Below are 18667 nucleotides of genomic sequence, written 5' to 3'. Positions count from 1 at the left end.
TCATTTTAGGGGTGGAACAATACATTGCTATGTTGAGGTACATCTCAATATCAAAATTATTTGTTGTGATCTGTGGTATCTGTCAGGCACAAAATGTCCATTGGCATATCAGAATTGTACAATCTAAAAAATTCTGGGTTGTTGTAACCCAAAGTTGGGTCAAATAAAGAAAAACCCAACCATTGGGTTAAATAAATGTAATTTATTTCATTGTAAAAATTAACCTAATGTTGGATTTGTCCATATTTGAGCCAATGTTGGGTTTCAACAACTAAGCATTTTTTAGAGTGTATTTACAAAAACTTGCAGATAAATGGCTAACAATATATTCTACAACACAATCTCACAGCAGTGTGCAACATTTTGATTTATTAGTGAATTTGTATACATTTGTACGATCTTATTTGATGAATGAATTATCCCCCAATGGTGCTTGGGTGTAGCGGCGAGATTTGGGGTCACGCCTCTTTTTAAACATTGTATGTATTTATTTGAATTAAATTGTATGAATTCATATAAGTAAACATTTGTTTCGCCAATATGTTAAATAGTTTTACTAATTAAAATAGTAACTAATTTAATCTAAACACGGCTAACAGAGTGCAGAAAAGTATCACATGCACTTCAAAGAGGTGAATTTGATCCATGATCATTTGCTATACACTCTAAAAGCTGTTTGAATATTTCAACCCAATTCTGGGTGTAATAGGGACTAACCCAACTGCTAAGTTAAGTTTTTTTTTTATTAAATTATTAGGACCAAATTTAATTCAATGTTTGGGTTAGTGCATATTTAGTTTGCATTTAATTAACCCAGCATTTTTAAGACAGTAGGTCACTCTATTATAACATAGTCTAATATATGCATTAATTCTTGCATTAGTTCTTGCTTTCTTCATTTTTTTGTTGAATCTATTGAAATTTTCCCATCATCTCGACTTACATCAGTCAAACTGACTAAAAATATCAAGTTAAACTTGGTATAACCTAAAACAATTAGTTGAAACCTGATAAACTTATTTAAAATAAGCTGAAGCAGCATAAAACATTTGTTGCCACATCTTTTTTTACACTGCATTAATTAAACAGACAATAAAGCATACTTATACAAACAGTTTAGTTACTTAATCAGTTACTTACAGAAATTAAAATAAACCAAATTAATCTAAAAGAGAAAATTGACTTTCTCGGTGAGTACTTTATTAGCTCAATTCAACTTCGTCCCCGTCTGTTCCAGTGCTACAATGTGGTTGCTGTAACCGTTCATGTGCTGATCAAGTTTGTCAATATGTCAACCTTAAATGTTCGATTTAAAAGTCTCAAAAGACGCAACAACTGGAACAAGAGCAGAGTCAATAGGCTCTATGCACAGCTAGAGTTTTAAAGTCAACAATAACCTTCCGGTGAACGTTTAATGAGACTATTTTTAATTTCACAAGGTTGTTTTTGCAGCATCGATGTTGTAATGTAATTACAATACATTCAGTTAAATAGACTTAAGCATTCATTTAGTTGTTCAAGTGAAAAAACACTTAAGCACTGTAAGTACTCGTGCCATCAGTAGCAACAGGCTAGCGCAGAAATTCCATTGAAAATACTGGGGTAAAATAAACGGTCATATTTTAAAGACATGGCAGGGGGAAATGGTATTTAATGCAGTGCTTCTTGTCCGATCTGAGACCCACTTCATATCGCATATCTAACAGGCAGTGAAGATCGCTGATTTTTAAAGAAATCAGATCTTAAACATGACAATTTTGTAATTGAAAGGCAATTCACCGGAAGCCCTTGGGCTGTCTGGCTGAAAATTAAAAGTCTGTGTGCATATAATATACCCCATTGCTGCTATCACCTGTACTGCGATAGTAGTTAGCTCAGAGATCAGACTGGCACTGAGATTTTCCAGGTCCAGCGGCAGCCTACCACCATGACTCCATTGCTGCTGCAGACCACTTAAGTTTTCTCTGCCTTTCAGACACCATAAATCCATCCAAACTATACGTCTGATGTACAATTCAAAAAAGCAACCACGGAGTGTGTTTAAAGATTCAAGCAGCCAGGCAGATATATTGAAAGACAAAATGCTCGGGAGCTCACTTCAAGTGTGTCTTCGCACTTACATGCCTAACCTGAAGTCCGAAAATTTACTGCAAAGATGATAAAATCTTGTATGAATTTCTCTCTTCAGTTAAACAAAAAACAATACATTGATCCAAGAACATAAATATGACTCTATGATGACTAAACAATAATCAAATGTTCACGTTTTGCATCATCTGCCCCTTTAACTGAGAACCTTGATGATATCTTCGCACTGGCGAAATGAACCACACGTTACATTCATCATTGTGTGGAGCTCAGCAGCTACATGAAGCATCTCTGAATTAATTTCACTTCACAATTTATCGCTCTCGTTCCCCCGCAGCCATAAACTGATCTACAGTACCTGCACAAACACTGTGGTAATTATGAAGACAGTGAAACATATCAGCCGGGTCAGTGAATCCGCCACTGTTATAACATCCACAACCCCCTCTAACAACCAGCTAGTGCACTTAACTGGAGGATATTGCTTATAATCCTGCCTGGCTTGGGTTCGGGGAGGGAAGGACCGCAATCTGGGTCAGCAAATAATGAGGGCAGGACACGTACTGCACCATCTGGAGCTCCAGCAGCCCGTCTCTGACTGAGACATGCAGGTCTGGAGGAGAACACACAGAGATGGGTTACCTGGAGCGGGGATGAAGTGTCTCTGATGGTGGGAAAAAAATGGACAAATCAGGTCAATAGTGCACTATAAAGTTTTAGGTGTTTTTTGTGCACTATGAGAATGGGAACTGGTCAGCTTTTAATTTTGAAAGACTAATTAACTAAATAAAAAGGTGTTTACAGAAAGGAAGTTAATACAAAATAAAATTAAACCACACTGAACTGAACTACATTGAAACCGACAGTGCAATTTTCAGAGTTACATTTCAATTTCAATCTACTAAAACTTCTATGTTGAGCTGCTTTGACACAATCTACATTGTAAAAGCGCTATAGAAATAAAGATGAACTGAATTGAATTCATGATGGCCTTCATATTCTATCAGCAGATTAATCTATGACCAGCAGTTATAAAATGGCAAAAAGATTTATTTATTTGCTGCCTAGTGAACACAAAATGCCATCTCTATAGTTTATTATGCATGACATTTTATTATGCATTACATTCAGTGCTTATTAAAAAAATTCTGTTGAGGAATATTATAAAACTTTATTCAATTATACGCATCCACATTTATCCATCGCTGAGTTTCACCAAAAACATGAAAGCATATGCACAACACAGCCGTCAGCACTGAAGCCACAATCCTAAATAGGAAGTGATGGAGCCACACATGCATTATGTCATCTGTGGGGCCCCGGGGCCAAAAGAGAACGAGAAAAGCAGATTGTGTGATGACAGGATCACTGATGTCCATATGCATGTGGCTGAATCTTTATGTTCATCATGAGGGCCGAGAGCAGCATGAAGGCACGTTTAGAATTAGATTGGGTCACAGTGTGTGAGTCAGAGGATGTGAACGCCGCTCGCTCGGGGACTGTTAGTGTTCAGCTTTGATAAAGCTGTTAAAGCTCTTCACTGTTTGCTATGTCACAAAGGTCTGCATGTGAAGCACAGCAGTCAATCTGTCAGTTTATTTTATTTTATTTCATTCCTTCATTCCAATTTCTTGCAATTAAGACTGAATAATTTTTTTTTATTATTTATGTAAGAAAATGATAAATATTTATAATTATTTATTTATTATGTTTATTATTTATTAGTTTTGTTCATCTTTTCTTGCTGTTTATATTGCAATATTATTAGTATAACTGCTTTGGAAGAATATTTCAAGTTAAAAGAGCTGTGCTAATTATTTATAAAAAGTTTGATTGCTCAAATAAATTGGTGCATTTGTTTATTTGCAATTTAGTAACAATTATTTATTAAACAAATTAAAAAATATTCATAATTATTTATCTTTTTGACTGTTTTGTTCATCACTTTTTCTTGCTGTTTATATTGAAATATTATTAGTAAAACTGCTTTGGAGGAATATTTAATGTAAAAAGAGCTGTGCAAATTAATTAAAAAAAAGTTTGATTGCTCAAATAAATTGGTGCATTTGTTCATTTGGAATCTTATTAAATAAATATACAATTCTTAAAATAACATAAAAAAATCTAATAAATAAATATTATAAATAAAATATATATAGCTATTAGATGTCTTAATATATAAAATAATTTTTGAAGAATATATATATATATATATATATATATATATATATATATATATATGAATAAATGCAGTGAATCTATGTGGAATATGATATATGAGAAGCAAGTTATTAAATACGTAAATAAATGCTTCTCTTAAATATTTAATGTTCTTCTAATATTCCTTAAATAGCGTCCTTTTAATACAAAATAAAAAAATATTTATTACAATTTAATTTCTTTCAGATTTACTACACTGAAAATACAAAATTCCCCCAAATTCACACTTTTGCATAATTTTTTATTCATTTGCTCTGCATAAATTGCCTTTGCACATAAAAACATAAACATCTGCACATATACATATATATATATATATATATATATATATATATATATATATATATATATATATATATATATATATATATATATATGATAAATGAATTTTATCCTGCACAAAGAGATCATCTTTCTGTATGACAAATTTATTTAGTGCATCATTAAAAATCATAAAGTCTTCATGACGAGACAGAAGCATCCGATCAGTCTGTGAGTGTTTTATGCGCTCATCAAATGAGTTTATGATTATGCAAATAAATAAAAGCATCATCTGATCATCATCAAACCTCCAAAACAGCATTACTGCTTCAGAAACAGCCACAGCAGAGCGCATTTATAAAGCAGTTGACAGAGAGATCAGGATTAATCCACGCCATTCTAATATGACGCTTTTTGCTGCGTATTAAACATTTAGACTCTCGGGAGGTTTAACCTTTCATAAAGAGTATTATTTAAGTCATTCTAGCATTGGCCTGGATGTTATGGGAATGTGCGGTTTGAGTTATGTCAGATTTTTATGTCAATTTATGGCACAGATCTCTGGAGAACTTGTTTCCGAGGTGGCTCTCTGTGGTCAAATAGTTACAGAAATAAAAAATAAATAAAAAATAAATAAAATAAAAAAAAATTCTGCTGCGTAAAACATATCCTGGAACTAAGCCAAAGAAAAATGAATGAAAATAGAATCTTTCTTTGGTAAAATTATCAACACACTAATACAATGATAATAAAATACTTGTTTCTGATACTTGTAAAAGGTAGCTTTCTTGTGCTGAAATCAACACAATATCACGGCAATTCGTAACTTTTTGATTTAGTGGCTAATTCGTATGAATTCGTATGATCTAATTCGTACATTTTGGTATGATTTGCTGATCCCCTAATGACGGTTGGGTTTAGGGGTGGGATTAGGTGCCACGCCTCCTTTTTAAAATCGTACAATTTCGTATGAATGAACTCGTACGAATTCATACGAATTAGCCACTAAACTGACAAAACGTAAAATACTTACGTTTTCTCGTGAGATCAGGCTGGCTGAAATACATTCTGTATCACAAAATAAAACATTTTACTGCAGATATAGACTGCTACATAAAAAGGAACTACAGAAATAATCCAAAGTCTCACATAAAATAATTTCATGCCCAATCCTTCATGCAGTTGCTAAGTAGCTAGTTATTATCGGCAAAACAAACACTCTTGAATATGTATAAATCAACAATTTGTTTCTTTGTGTAGCCTCTGAAGGAGATATTTAAGTATCCAGAGTTATTAAATATGCATTTGTGATAATTATGGCCCAAAGGTGATTGCTATTAAATTAAAATAAGCTGCATAATAACAACTTCTCCTACATGACCTCAAAATGAATGCATTAAAGCAATCTCCATGCCACTTTCAGACTGGTATATTTTGCAAAGCGAAGAGGAAGTTGAAGTGATCTTATGGAAAAAGCACAATATTGATCTAGATTACATGTAATGAGGACACTGGACACATATTATCGATTAGGTCAAGTCAGAATCCAGCCTTTTGTACAGTATTTGTAATCTGTTACCATATTGACATGTGGTCCTTCCTCGAGATGAGCAGCCGCTGTCGATATTGCGAATCACAGGTTTTTTTCTTAGAAAGCTTTTGCTCATTAGGAGGCAAGAATTGGATGGAGTGAAGAAAAAAAAAAAAGCAATGAATTGTGAATTATTGACCAAAAAAAAAAACAATAGCAATTGCTGAAGATCCAGAGCAAATTCAACTATATTCAAGGGTGATTTTTTGGTGACGGCACCTTCGCACTTGTTTGGAAATGTGTGAAATTTGTCGCAAATGGATTATTTAAAAGGCATTTATTTATTTAGTTAGAAATTGGGCTGAGCAGACACATTAGCTGCGGATAATGGCAGTGATTAATCCTGAGGTAAACAGCTAAAAATATTGCTTGCAGAGAGGAAAAATCAAATCAAATTCGCCCTTCAGGAAAAAAAAAAAAAATATATATAAAATGTCCTTTCTCACTCTGTGATAGTCAAAGCAAAGCGAGACATGCAGGCTGGAGATTCATAAATAAGTGAAAGAGTCTTCCAGTCTGCCAAATCCCAGTCTGCACTCTTTAGATTAGTACAATGAGCAGAAAAGCAGACGGAGCACAAGAAATAAAGCCACTGCTGAGTCTTTGTAAAACTGTACAAGAATCAAATCAAGAGGAGAGCTGCATAGTTTGTGCATATACAATATATATATATATTTAAATCAACATTAATACCTTTATTAAAGCAGTTATGTTATGGTAGTGGGGCGACACGGTGGCTCAATGGTTAACACTGTCGTGTCACATAAAGAAGGTTTGCTGGTTCTGTGTGGAGTTTGCATGTTCTCCCCGTGTTGGCGTGGGTTTCCACTAGGTGCTCCGGTTTCCCCCACATCCAAAGACATACACTATAGGTGAATTATCCGTAGTGTATGTGTGTCTATGAGTGTATATGGATGTTTCCCAGAACTGGGTTGCAGCTGGAAGGGCATCCGCTGCGTAAAAACATACTGTATGCTGGATAAGTTGGCGGTTCATTCTGCTGTGGCAACCCCTGAATAAAGGGACTAAGCCAAAAGAAAATGAATGAATGAATATATTTATGAACTAACATTGATACCTTTATTATAGCGTTTATATTATGATTGTGTAGATTAAAGTTTGTTTATTTATGTGTTTGTTTAGATCCCCATTAGCCACTACCAACGTTGTGGCTGTTCTTCATGGGATCCAACAAAGAAACTGACAAATATACATCAAATTATCAAGAAACCAATAAAATAAATAAATAAACCTAATTTACATTCAAATAAAACAACAGAATCAAATACCAAAACCTAAAAAGGATAAATTTACACTAAACCATAGCAATAGACACCAATACCACAACCAAACAAATACAAATTTACATTAAACCATAATTAGAGAAACAACACAATAAAACATATCATTTAAAATTAGTTTAAAACATCATGGCTATACTGCATGATGATATGATTTTAAAAGGTTTTACAATCCTCCACGTTTCATGTTTGGGTCATTTTGGGCCAGGTATGTGTGGAGCACCTTTTGTGTCAAAAATGCTTTTTGTAAAATAATCTGTGAAGATTTAACAGAAATGCGAAAATCTTACACAGATTTTAAATACATTATGAGAGATTTAAATATCCTGTGGAATTTTTATTCTTTTAAAATGATTTCTCAAGTGCTGTTTCAAAGAGAAAAAATGTCAACACATTTTAAACATGAAATAATTAATTTCTTTTTGTCTTTGCCATGATGACCGTCCTACTTATTTTGCAAGATACTAGTATTCAGCTTAAAGTGCAATGAAAGTGAATGAACAAACTAACAAATAAATGAATAATAAAAAAAACACTGTTCTGTAGCTTTCTGTGCAAAATATCTTTATAGCACTAAAATAAAATATATAAAATAAAAATATATAAATAGAGGTGTCTTTCTTTGGCAAAATGGGTTCCATCAACACACTACTAAAATAATAATAAAATACTTGTTTCTGATGCTTGTAAAAGGTCATTTCTGTGTTTCTATTACAAAATTAAATCAAATGTGTCTTTTTTGTGTAAACTATTTTTTAAATCTCCAAAGCATAACAACAAATTCATAAATGATGAATAAACGAACTAACAAACAAATTAACAACACTTTTCTGTAGCTTTCTGTGCAAAACATTTTTATAGCACTAAAATAAAATAAATAAACTAAAACATAATAAAATAACTATTTAAATGATAATAATTAAAAATATGCATTTGTTTACATCAACACACTAATAAAATAATAATAAAATACTTGTTTCTGATACATGTAAAAGGTAGCTTTCTTGTTGTAAAATACTTTCTGTATCACAAAATAATATATATATTATAAACAATCCAAAGTCTTATTATTTCATACCCAATCCTTCATGCAGTTGCAAAGTAGCTACTAATTATCGCCAAAAGAAACACTCTTGAATATGGATAAATCAACTATTTGTTTCATTGTGTAGCCTCTGAAGGAGATATTTAAGTATCCAGAGTTAATAAATAATAATGTAAAGGCTTAAGTAGGTTAACTGGGCAAGATATCGGACAACAGTTGTTTGTTCTGTATCAAATTTTAAAAAATGATAATAATTAAATGCTTTTTTACCCAAACAGACTAAAAGAAATAGACTTTTCTCCAGAAGAACAAATATAATTGCTTTGTTAAACATCACTGGGGAAATATTTAAAAGAGATATAAAATTTCACAGGAGAACTAATAACTGTATAGTATCCACCAGGGCCCTATTTGGACTAAACAATTTAAATAAATAAGATAATACATTTTTTAAATTGATAAACTTTTTATATGCAAGTTTGCCTTTGTAAAAAAAAACTATTTAAACATTGTAAGGCATTTTAACAGAAGTTTAAAGGCTTAAAAGTTCCCTTTGAAGCCACTTTTTGAAGCATATATTCAATAATTGACTTGTCTTCAATAATAACGCATTTGAATGATTATTTGAGTTGGGAAATGATTGACGTTCCCAACACACAAACAGAAAGAATGAGCAAATGCTCTTTGATGACCAAGTAATGGAATAAATAAATTCACACAGGCTGTCAGAGAATTATTAAAAACATGAAAAAAATCTCTCAGTCAAAAAAAGATCAAGAAAACAGTCTCTGAGTGAACAGCCGTGGCGTCAGGGGAAGCCAAATAACCTTACATTGACTACTTGGCACCATTAACACAGATTGTTCTGTAAACAGTGTTTTTATGCCAGTTAAGCCACATAAAAACACTTCGACATATAGAATATAATGTTAAATGCATAAAGACAGATGAAAGCTCAAGAGTCCTCAAAAGAAAGCGAGCCGCTCTGTATTTAAATCACACTTCTGAACTAAAGTAAGTGCTGTGCTCCCGGTGACACTTTTAGACCTGCCTTCAGCTTTTCTTCGTCGTATTTAAAATCTATTCAACTCTCCCGGGTCTCGCTGGCCATCAGAAAATCTATATGGAGGAACAGCGCTGTCTGGTCAACCCGGAAGAAAGATGGTTTTGGTTTACAGTCGGTCACTGACCCGATCAGCTTCGGCTCCGCGGGGACAAACAGGGCCAAAAACAATCTGTCTTACAAAGCCTGTGTAATGAGAGATGCTGGAGGAGTTGCTTATTAAACCCAGAGTAAGCCATGGTCAAATTGTGCACTTTTGTTTTGAGTTTTAAATCTTCTAGGTGAGCTTATTATGCAGAGAGAACTGAAAGTACACCATTATAAATTGATGTGCCTTAGAAGCGTTAACACCATGGCATAGAAAATACTGTTTAAGAAACAATTATTAGCCCTGCTGTAAAATCTCAACTCAATTCAAATATTTCACAACAGAGCAAGGACATTTTCTCATAGTATTTTTGTTAATATTCTACTTCTGGAAAATGTATTATTTCTTTTAGTTTAGCTGGAATAAAATGAATATGTTTAAAAACTGCCAAGGTCAGTATTATAAGCTCCCTGGCTACAGAACAAACTACTCTTGTCCAATGACTTGCCTAGTTAACCTAATTAATATTAAAATGTTATGTACTGTTATCTTGGCAAAAACTAAAGAAATCAAAGCTATTATATTTTTACTATAAACTACAGACTATTACTCATGTTAAAAATTTTTCAACTGAACAGCATGTGTCACATTTAGGTTCAAAGTAATGATGCAGCATTAGATTCATTCATTTCTTCATTCATTCATTTTGCTTTGGCTTAGTGCCTTATTAACCGGCAACTATTCCAGCATATCATATGTTTTACGCAGTGGATGCTCTTCCAGCTGCAACCCAGAACTGGGAAAAGCATTAGATTCGTTTTCATAAAATATTTCACAATAAATAAGTTTCCAAGCTTCTCAAATTAAGTATTTGCAGTAAGCAATAATAGTACTTATGACTATAATTTTAAATCAACATCAACATAAGTCAGTTACTCATTTTAGTTAGAAGAATCATTACATTATAATTCATAATTCATTCATTCATTGTGTTATAACTATATGTAATAACTTATATAATAAAACATAAATCTTGATGGGTGTTGAATTTCATAGAATATAATTTAATTAGTCAACCTTAATTGGTAAAGTTTTGTTCCTTGCCACTGCCACCACTGGCTTACTTAGTTTGGGAGCTGCACATCGCTGGATTGACTTTAGTGTTTAGACTTTCAGCAGTGAAAATTAAACCACACTGAACTACATTAAACTTTAACTCTAAAAACTGGACTGACACGGTTTCAGTTTCAATTCACTAGTACTTGTTAAGCTGCTTTAACAAACTACATTGTAAAAGCGCTATAGAAATAAAAATGAACTGAATATCTACAAGAACATAATGTTCTTTTCTAATTTGACTACATCAATGAATATATTACAATGAACACTATGTATGTTGTTAACTATTTTTATTAACTATTGTTTATAGTTAATACAAATAATAAGTGTCTGTTACAATCACTATTACACATACATGTAAACAGACCAATCATTTTTTATTTACAAAAACAGTGTTCATTATATATACGGTTGAAGTCAAAATGATTAGCCCCTCTGTGAAATTTGAATTCTTTAAAATATATTTTAAACACATTTTTAAAAGTAATAGTTGTAATAACTAGTTTCTAATTGCAAATTTATTTTGTCTTTGCCATGATGCCAGTACATAACATTTTACTACTTATTAAGATGTTATGATTCAGCTTAAAGTACAATTTAAAGACTTAACTAAGTTACGTTAACTAGGCAACTTAGGATAATTAGGCAAGTCATTGCATGACAGTTATTTTTTCTGTAGGCAACCGAAATATATATATTTCTTAAAGGGGCTGATAACATTGACCCTAAATGTTTTTAAAAATAAAAAAACTGCTTTAATTAAAGACAAACTAAAAGAAATTAGCGTGAATTTAAAATATTATAGGAAATACTATGAAAAATGTCCATGCTCTGTTAAATATCACTTGGGAAATATTTGAAAAAGACTAAAAATCACAGAAGAGCAAATAATTTTGACTTCAATTCTGACTTTACCATTATTATTATTACTTTTATTTTTTTTAGATATTTCCTTACATCTAGTAGATCCTGTGCAGGCACATCCATTTTTATCTTGTGACAGTAATGATTCGCTAATCAATATGTCACCAGAACTTCCCCTGGTAAGACAACATAGATTTTAGCTAGTCTTGCGGTTCCTGGAAGAATAAGATAATGGAGGAGCGAATCGAGCAACGGGACTATAATTCTCCTTTCTGGATGATACAAGCTGCCATTTTCTATCTGCAGACTTCCATAATCAACAGGAAATGATATCTGGACAATAGCGCGAGCTGGAATGATTGCTTGCGTGTGGCGTTAGGATACAGAAATTCGTATCATTATCTTTGTCAGGCCTTTTTCACTGATGATCAGAGCAAGTCTGAAGACACAGGAACACAACGTCTTCTCGTCTCTTTCTAAAGGCCGTATATATATCGCTCATGAAAGATGCTTCACAGCTCCCAAATAAAATCATTTCAGACAGGACAAGACATATTTCATTGCCAAAGCTTGAGAGATTCGCTTGTACGAGTCGACCAGAAATCCTGGAAATACACAGAGGAAAAACCAAGAGGGATTTCCAAATGTGTGACACAAGCTACAGGAAAGCACCGTTTGATTAGGAACAAAAGAGAAACATCGCACAACTTTGTAAATGTTGAAAAAGCCTCCTGGGATGCTCAAAACAAAATTAGATCTGCTTTCTCAAAAAGGAAGAGCAATGGAGGGAGAGAGAAAAGAGATCAAATGTGTGAAGATTTGTATGCTAAATACAGCATAATGAAAATGAAAATATCTACTGTACTTGATCTACTGTACTTACTCAGGAATTGCTGGTGAATTTCATAAACAATTATAAAGAGAACAACAAATTATATACATTGAATTAAATCAGATTTTTTTTAACATTTGTTGTAAAATAAAATCTATTATTGTTAGAAATGTGAGCTGAATTGCAAACTAAACCAGAAATCACAGAATGTAAAGTCAGAATTGTAAAATGTAAACAAGATAAATTTAAATAAATTCAACAAGAAATTCAAATGAGAACTGTATGCATTTTCTCAGTGTGGGATGTGCAGTTAGAATTCCAATGAATTCAGAACTGTGAGTTACAACTCAGAATTGTGTGCTGCAATTCAGCATTTTGAGCTTTAAAGTTATTACAAGCTATGAATTCAGAATTGCAAGATATAAAAGATATATGTAAATTAAAAGCTGTGATTTAAACTCAAGAGATGTCAAATGTAACATTCGTAAACTTAGAAATGTACGATACAGTCTGAGAGCTAATGTATTGAAGTTTATAAGTTATAGGATTTAAACTTAAAATTGCGAGCACTGAAATTAGTTAGGAGATTTAAACAAATTTGCGAGCACTAATCTCAACATTTTTAGATTTAAACTAAAATTGCGAGCACTAAACCTAAAATTATGAGATTAAAACTTAAAATTCTGAGCATTAACTCAGCATTATTAGATTTAAACTTAAAATTGTGAGCACTAAACTTAAAATTACTAGATTCAAACTTAAAATTGCGGGCACTAAACTCTAAATTATAAGATTTAAACTTAAAATTGCGAGTACTAAACCTTAAAATCATTAGATTCAAACTTAAAATTGCAAGCACTAAACATAAAAAATTTGATTTAAACCTAAAATTATAAGCTCTAAACTCAAAATGATTAGATTATACTGAAATTGCGAGCAGTAAACTCAAAAGGTTTACATTTAAAATAAAATTTGAGAGCAGTAAATTCAGAATTATGAGGTGTAAACTTAAAATTGCAAGCACTAATCTCAAAATTAGAAGTTTCAAAACTTAAAATTACAAACAGTAAAGTCAAATTTGCAAACACTAAACTCAAAATTATTACTTTTAAGCTTAGAATTGAGAGCAGTCGACAAAATTCTGAGATTCAGACTTAAACGAAACAAACTTCTAACTTAAACTGAGAGTCAAACTTAAAGTAAACTCAGAATTATGAGGTGTAAAAACTTAAAATTGTGAGCACTAAACTCAGCATTATTAGATTTAAACTTAAAATACTGAGCACTAAACATAAAACTATTAGATTCAAACTTAAAATTCCAAGCACTAAACTTAAAATTATTAGTTGTAAACTCATAATTGCAATAAGTAAAGATAGACTAGTAGGCTGTGAACTCTGTGAATAATGAAAAAAATCAAGTGTGTGATACAAACAGAATTGTGAGATCAATTTTTTTTCCCCTCTGAATTGTAATCAACACATGCATCATTGTTGCTTTTCTTGTCAACACAAAGCTCACTGATGGCATCGTCTGTTTATCAGCAGACAATATTAAAACTATTATGAACATAGTTAATTGCTGGCTTACATTGTTTGTGGTTAATGTTTTACCTAACATTAATTTCCTCCTCTATACACTCAGGGTCCATTGCGAGATGCTCCTACATCAAGTACCACTACTCTTCGGCCACAATACCCAAGGATCTCTCTTATAACATCACCAAGACCATCCGTCAGGACGAGTGGCACTCTCTACGTAAGTACCACAGCTTTACATTACATTCAAGATGCATTAAGAAATACCACTACTGTCTATATTAGAGTGAATAAACAGAACGAATGCAGCTCTAATGTCTAGTTACATTCATAGCTCAAAGCAGTGCATATTTTAAACATTAGACATGCATTAAAAGAGCATCATCTGAACAGTAATCATCCCCTACCCAGTGATCTCATGATATGTAAGCGGAAATGCAACATGTTGTAATCTCATTGATTTATTTGGGGCAGGCTCTCTGCAGAAATGGATGAGGTGATTTGTTGTTGGTTTGTGGAAGTAGGGTACATATCTCAAAGTGCCTTGTTGACCCACTTTTGCACTGTTTCCAGCCTGTACATAATAAAAAGTGGGAATTATGGAGATGCTTTAACAGAGATGTGGGGGGAAATTATCTGATACGGAGAGTGAGACGTCATTCATTTTCCTTCGGCTTTAGTCCCTTTATTAATCTGGGGTCGCCACAACCGAATGAACCGCCAACTTATCCAGCATATGTTTTACACAACGGATGCCCTTCCAGCTACAACCCAGTACTGGGAAACATCCATTCACACTCATACACTACAGCCAATTTAGTTTACCCAATTCACCTATAGAGCATGTCTTTGGAATGTGGGGAAAACCGGTGCACGGAGGAAACCCACACAAACACGGGGAGAACATGCAATAACAACTGTGTGATTGTAAAAACGGTATTATTTAGCAATTTAAGTCCATGCTAAATTTATTTTATTTCATTTTATTTTATTTTCATTTATTTTTTACATTTTTTTAATTTTAATTTTTTATTTAATTATTTAATTAATTAATATATTTATTTAATTTTTTTTTTTTTATAATTTTATTTATTGTTTTTTAAACATTCAAACACAATGACTTGCAAATTTCAACTAACAAACATTTACACAACAATTAAAAGATACAATATACAAACAATAAATAAAAACAAAAATAATAATAATAGACAAATAGAATAAGTCAATAGTAATAGAAAATAAAATAAAATATAAAAAATTAAATGACAAAATACTGACCTTCTGACCTGTTTTATTCTAAATTAGTCTAATACTCTTCAATGTAACTATTTCCTGTAGAAGTTGTCTTTCAAAATAATATATGAAAGGTTGCCAGATTGTATAAGGTTTGTTGTCTTTTTTATTATTTTTTTAAATATATATTTTTCATTTAAGTGAAAAATACATACATAGTCGAAATGGCAGACATAGTGAAAGGCTTTCCCTATTTTCTTTTAAACATTTGCAAAGAAAACAAGAAGAGAAAATAAATGATGGATGGATGAATGAATGAATACACATTATATACATAAAAGGCTAAAGGAGATCACGGGAAAGATTCAAATGGATTAAATTAATTTTGGCTAAATATTTATATCAGTTTATTTATGGATGGATGGATGGATGGATGGATGGAAGGATGGATGGATAGCTAAATATTTATATCAGTTTATTTAAATAAAATCTCAACTGGGACCAAATTGAATGATAAAATAACACTCATTATTACCATTTCTGAAGTTTAGTAAAATATAAATATCACAGTTTCTGAAATGTTCTTAAAAATATTACACACACACATGCACACTGTCATGGATTGGTCAGGCTCTCACGACCCCCACTCACGAAGATCACCATCACCTGACTTCTAATGAGCACACAGCTGCATCACATTCACGAGCACCAGATAAAAGCACAGCACTCCAGTCGCTCATTGTCCGGGCTCGTCTCGACGAAAGCGGACAACTGAGCGACCACTCAGCGTAGTCATCCTCAGCTAAAACAAACGCTTTACTTACCTGTTCTCTTTGTATTCCTCCTAGTCTTCCTGGTCCACCCGAATCGTCCTGTCTTCCAGTCCTTCCAAGTCTGTGTCATCCTCTGTCAGCTGTATCTGGTGTGTGCTGTCCATCCTCGTGTATTCCTGTTACCCAGCCACGGAGGAAAAGACCCCAACATCATTCCTGATCCTCCTGGCTATCCTTCATGTGCTCCTTATTGTCATTTAATAAACACCCTAACGTTTCCTTACCTCTGTCTCCTGTCCGCTTCATAACAGAAGCCCGGACCAATAACGACGACAACATGAGCACCCCCGATCACTTTCAAGAGCTGGTGGACCAGTTGAAGCGGATTCTACAGCCACCAGCTCCACTTTCCAACGCACCACCAGCACCGAGCACTTCCGCCTCCACAGTTTCTTCTTCGGCCCTTCCTTCCAGTCCCATGGCCCGACCAGCGCCCTACTCAGGCGGAGCGGGGGAGTGCAATGGTTTTCTGTTACAATGTTCCCTCATATTCGAAATGCAACCTTCTCTATATCCCACAGATAAGTCAAAGATCGCCTACAATCGTATCACTACTCTCTGGGCCTGCACTTAAATGGGCTGAGACGATCTGGAACCAAGCCGGGCCGGTCATGAATTCCATCACTACCTTCACGGAGTATTTCAAAGAGGTGTTTGGACGTTCTGATGGGGAAGTAGCCGCTGGAGAGCAGCTGTATCATCTAAAGCAAGGTACTCTATCTACACAGGAATATGCTCTCCGGTTTCGCACTCTGGCAGCTGCAAGTGGATGGAATGAGAGATCGTTGTTGACCACGTACCGGCTCGGCTTGGAACCCACTCTCCGAATCCAGCTGGCCACATTAGATGATACTATGGGTCTGGAGAGATTCATCCAACATTCTCTCCGATGTTCCGATCGTCTCCGTTCCTATCAACAGGACACCATCACCCCCTCGTCTGCACTCCTCCAATCGCCTGAGTCAACAGCCTCTCCAGAACCAGAACCCATGATAATAGAGTCTGGAAGACTGACATCAGCGGAACGACAGAGGAGGCTGACCCGGGGTCTGTGTCTATACTGCGGTGTCAGTGGACACACCCGTATGGAGTGTCCCCTTCGTCCCATTCGGACTTCAGTGAGTGTATTCAGTACGAATATTGAACAATGTAAACCACTTACTACCACCGTACAAATAACTACTGCCTCTATTTCTCTCCTTGTCACAGCCCTCATCGACTCCGGGTCAGCAGGGAACTTCATCTCCCAATCCCTCTGTCGTCAACTCCACCTACGTACTGAGGCGTCCTCGCATATATACCAGATACAACCGATAACCCAGTGCACTCGATCTTCGACCCGTATCCATCGACAATGCGAAGACATCCTTCTTCAAGTGGGGTTGTTACATCAAGAGAGGATTCAATTTCTGGTTCTGGAGGGTGCAAATATGGACATCATTCTAGGGCGCCCGTGGCTGGTGAAGCACGATCCCATCATCTCTTGGGGCACAGGAGAGATAAAGAAATGGGGATCTGGATGTACACCTACCTGTTTTCCAAATCTCCCTCTTCAAGGTCGGAACCCCATTTCTTTGTTTACAACATCGGTCGAGAGTCCTCCTGAGAAGCAGTCTATCCACATTCCTAAGGAGTACAGCTCCTTTCATGATGTCTTCTGCCCCAAGAGAGCTTCCCAGCTACCGCCGCATCGGCCATGGGACTGCGCGATCGACCTAGTTCCAGATGCCCAGTTGCCAAGAGGTAGGATCTACCCGCTCTCGCTTCCAGAGAATCAGGCAATGGAAGATTACATAAGGGAGGCTCTGAGTCAGGGGTACATACGTCACTCAAAATCACCAGCCGCCTCAAGCTTCTTCTTTGTGGCCAAGAAGGACGGAGGGCTGCGTCCATGCATCGACTACAGGGTCCTAAATAACGGTACAGTAAAATACCGATATCCCCTTCCTCTGGTACCAGCCGCTTTGGAACAGCTCCGAGAAGCTAAAGTCTTCACTAAATTGGACCTCCGCAGCGCGTATAATCTGATAAGAATACGTGAGGGGGACCAATGGAAGACAGCATTCGTGACCCCTACTGGCCACTATGAATATGAGGTCATGCCTTACGGTCTGGTCAACGCCCCCTCCGTATTCCAAAACTTCATTCATGAAGTCCTCCGGGAGTTTCTTCACCACTTTGTAATAGTGTACATAGATGACATCCTCATTTACTCCCGGAGTGAGGCCGAACATCGCCAACACGTTGCGGAGGTCCTACACACATTGAGAGAACATCACCTCTACCTCAAAGCGGAGAAATGCTCATATCCACCAGAAGTCGATTCATTTCTTGGGATACATCATTGACCAAACCGGTATACGTATGGATGGGAAGAAAATTGAGGCTGTTCTATCCTGGTCAGAACCCACTTCCATTAAGGAGCTCCAGAGGTTTCTTGGGTTTGCTAACTTTTATAGACGGTTTATCAAGGACTACAGCAGGATTACATCACCTCTCACTAATCTCCTCAAGGGTAACCCAAAGGACTGGAGTGGACCAAAGAAGCAGCCGCAGCCTTCCGCCTTCTTAAGAAGGAGTTCACAAGGGCC

General features: G+C 34.8%; 1 protein-coding gene across 1 annotated transcript in view; it reads left to right on the top strand.

Annotated features, from left to right (window-relative positions):
• Positions 1-18667, top strand: part of tmem178bb (transmembrane protein 178Bb) — a 122525-nt gene that overhangs the window by 42129 nt on the left and 61729 nt on the right. Inside the window, 1 exon segment of the mRNA XM_056455854.1 lies at positions 14117-14230. Coding sequence (XP_056311829.1) covers positions 14117-14230 — 114 coding nt within the window.

Source organism: Danio aesculapii, chromosome 4, assembly GCF_903798145.1.
Source record: "Danio aesculapii chromosome 4, fDanAes4.1, whole genome shotgun sequence".
In the NCBI taxonomy this organism is placed as follows: Eukaryota; Metazoa; Chordata; class Actinopteri; order Cypriniformes; family Danionidae; genus Danio; species Danio aesculapii.
Note: the sequence above shows the minus strand (reverse complement) of the source record. Positions and strands in the feature narration are given on the sequence as shown.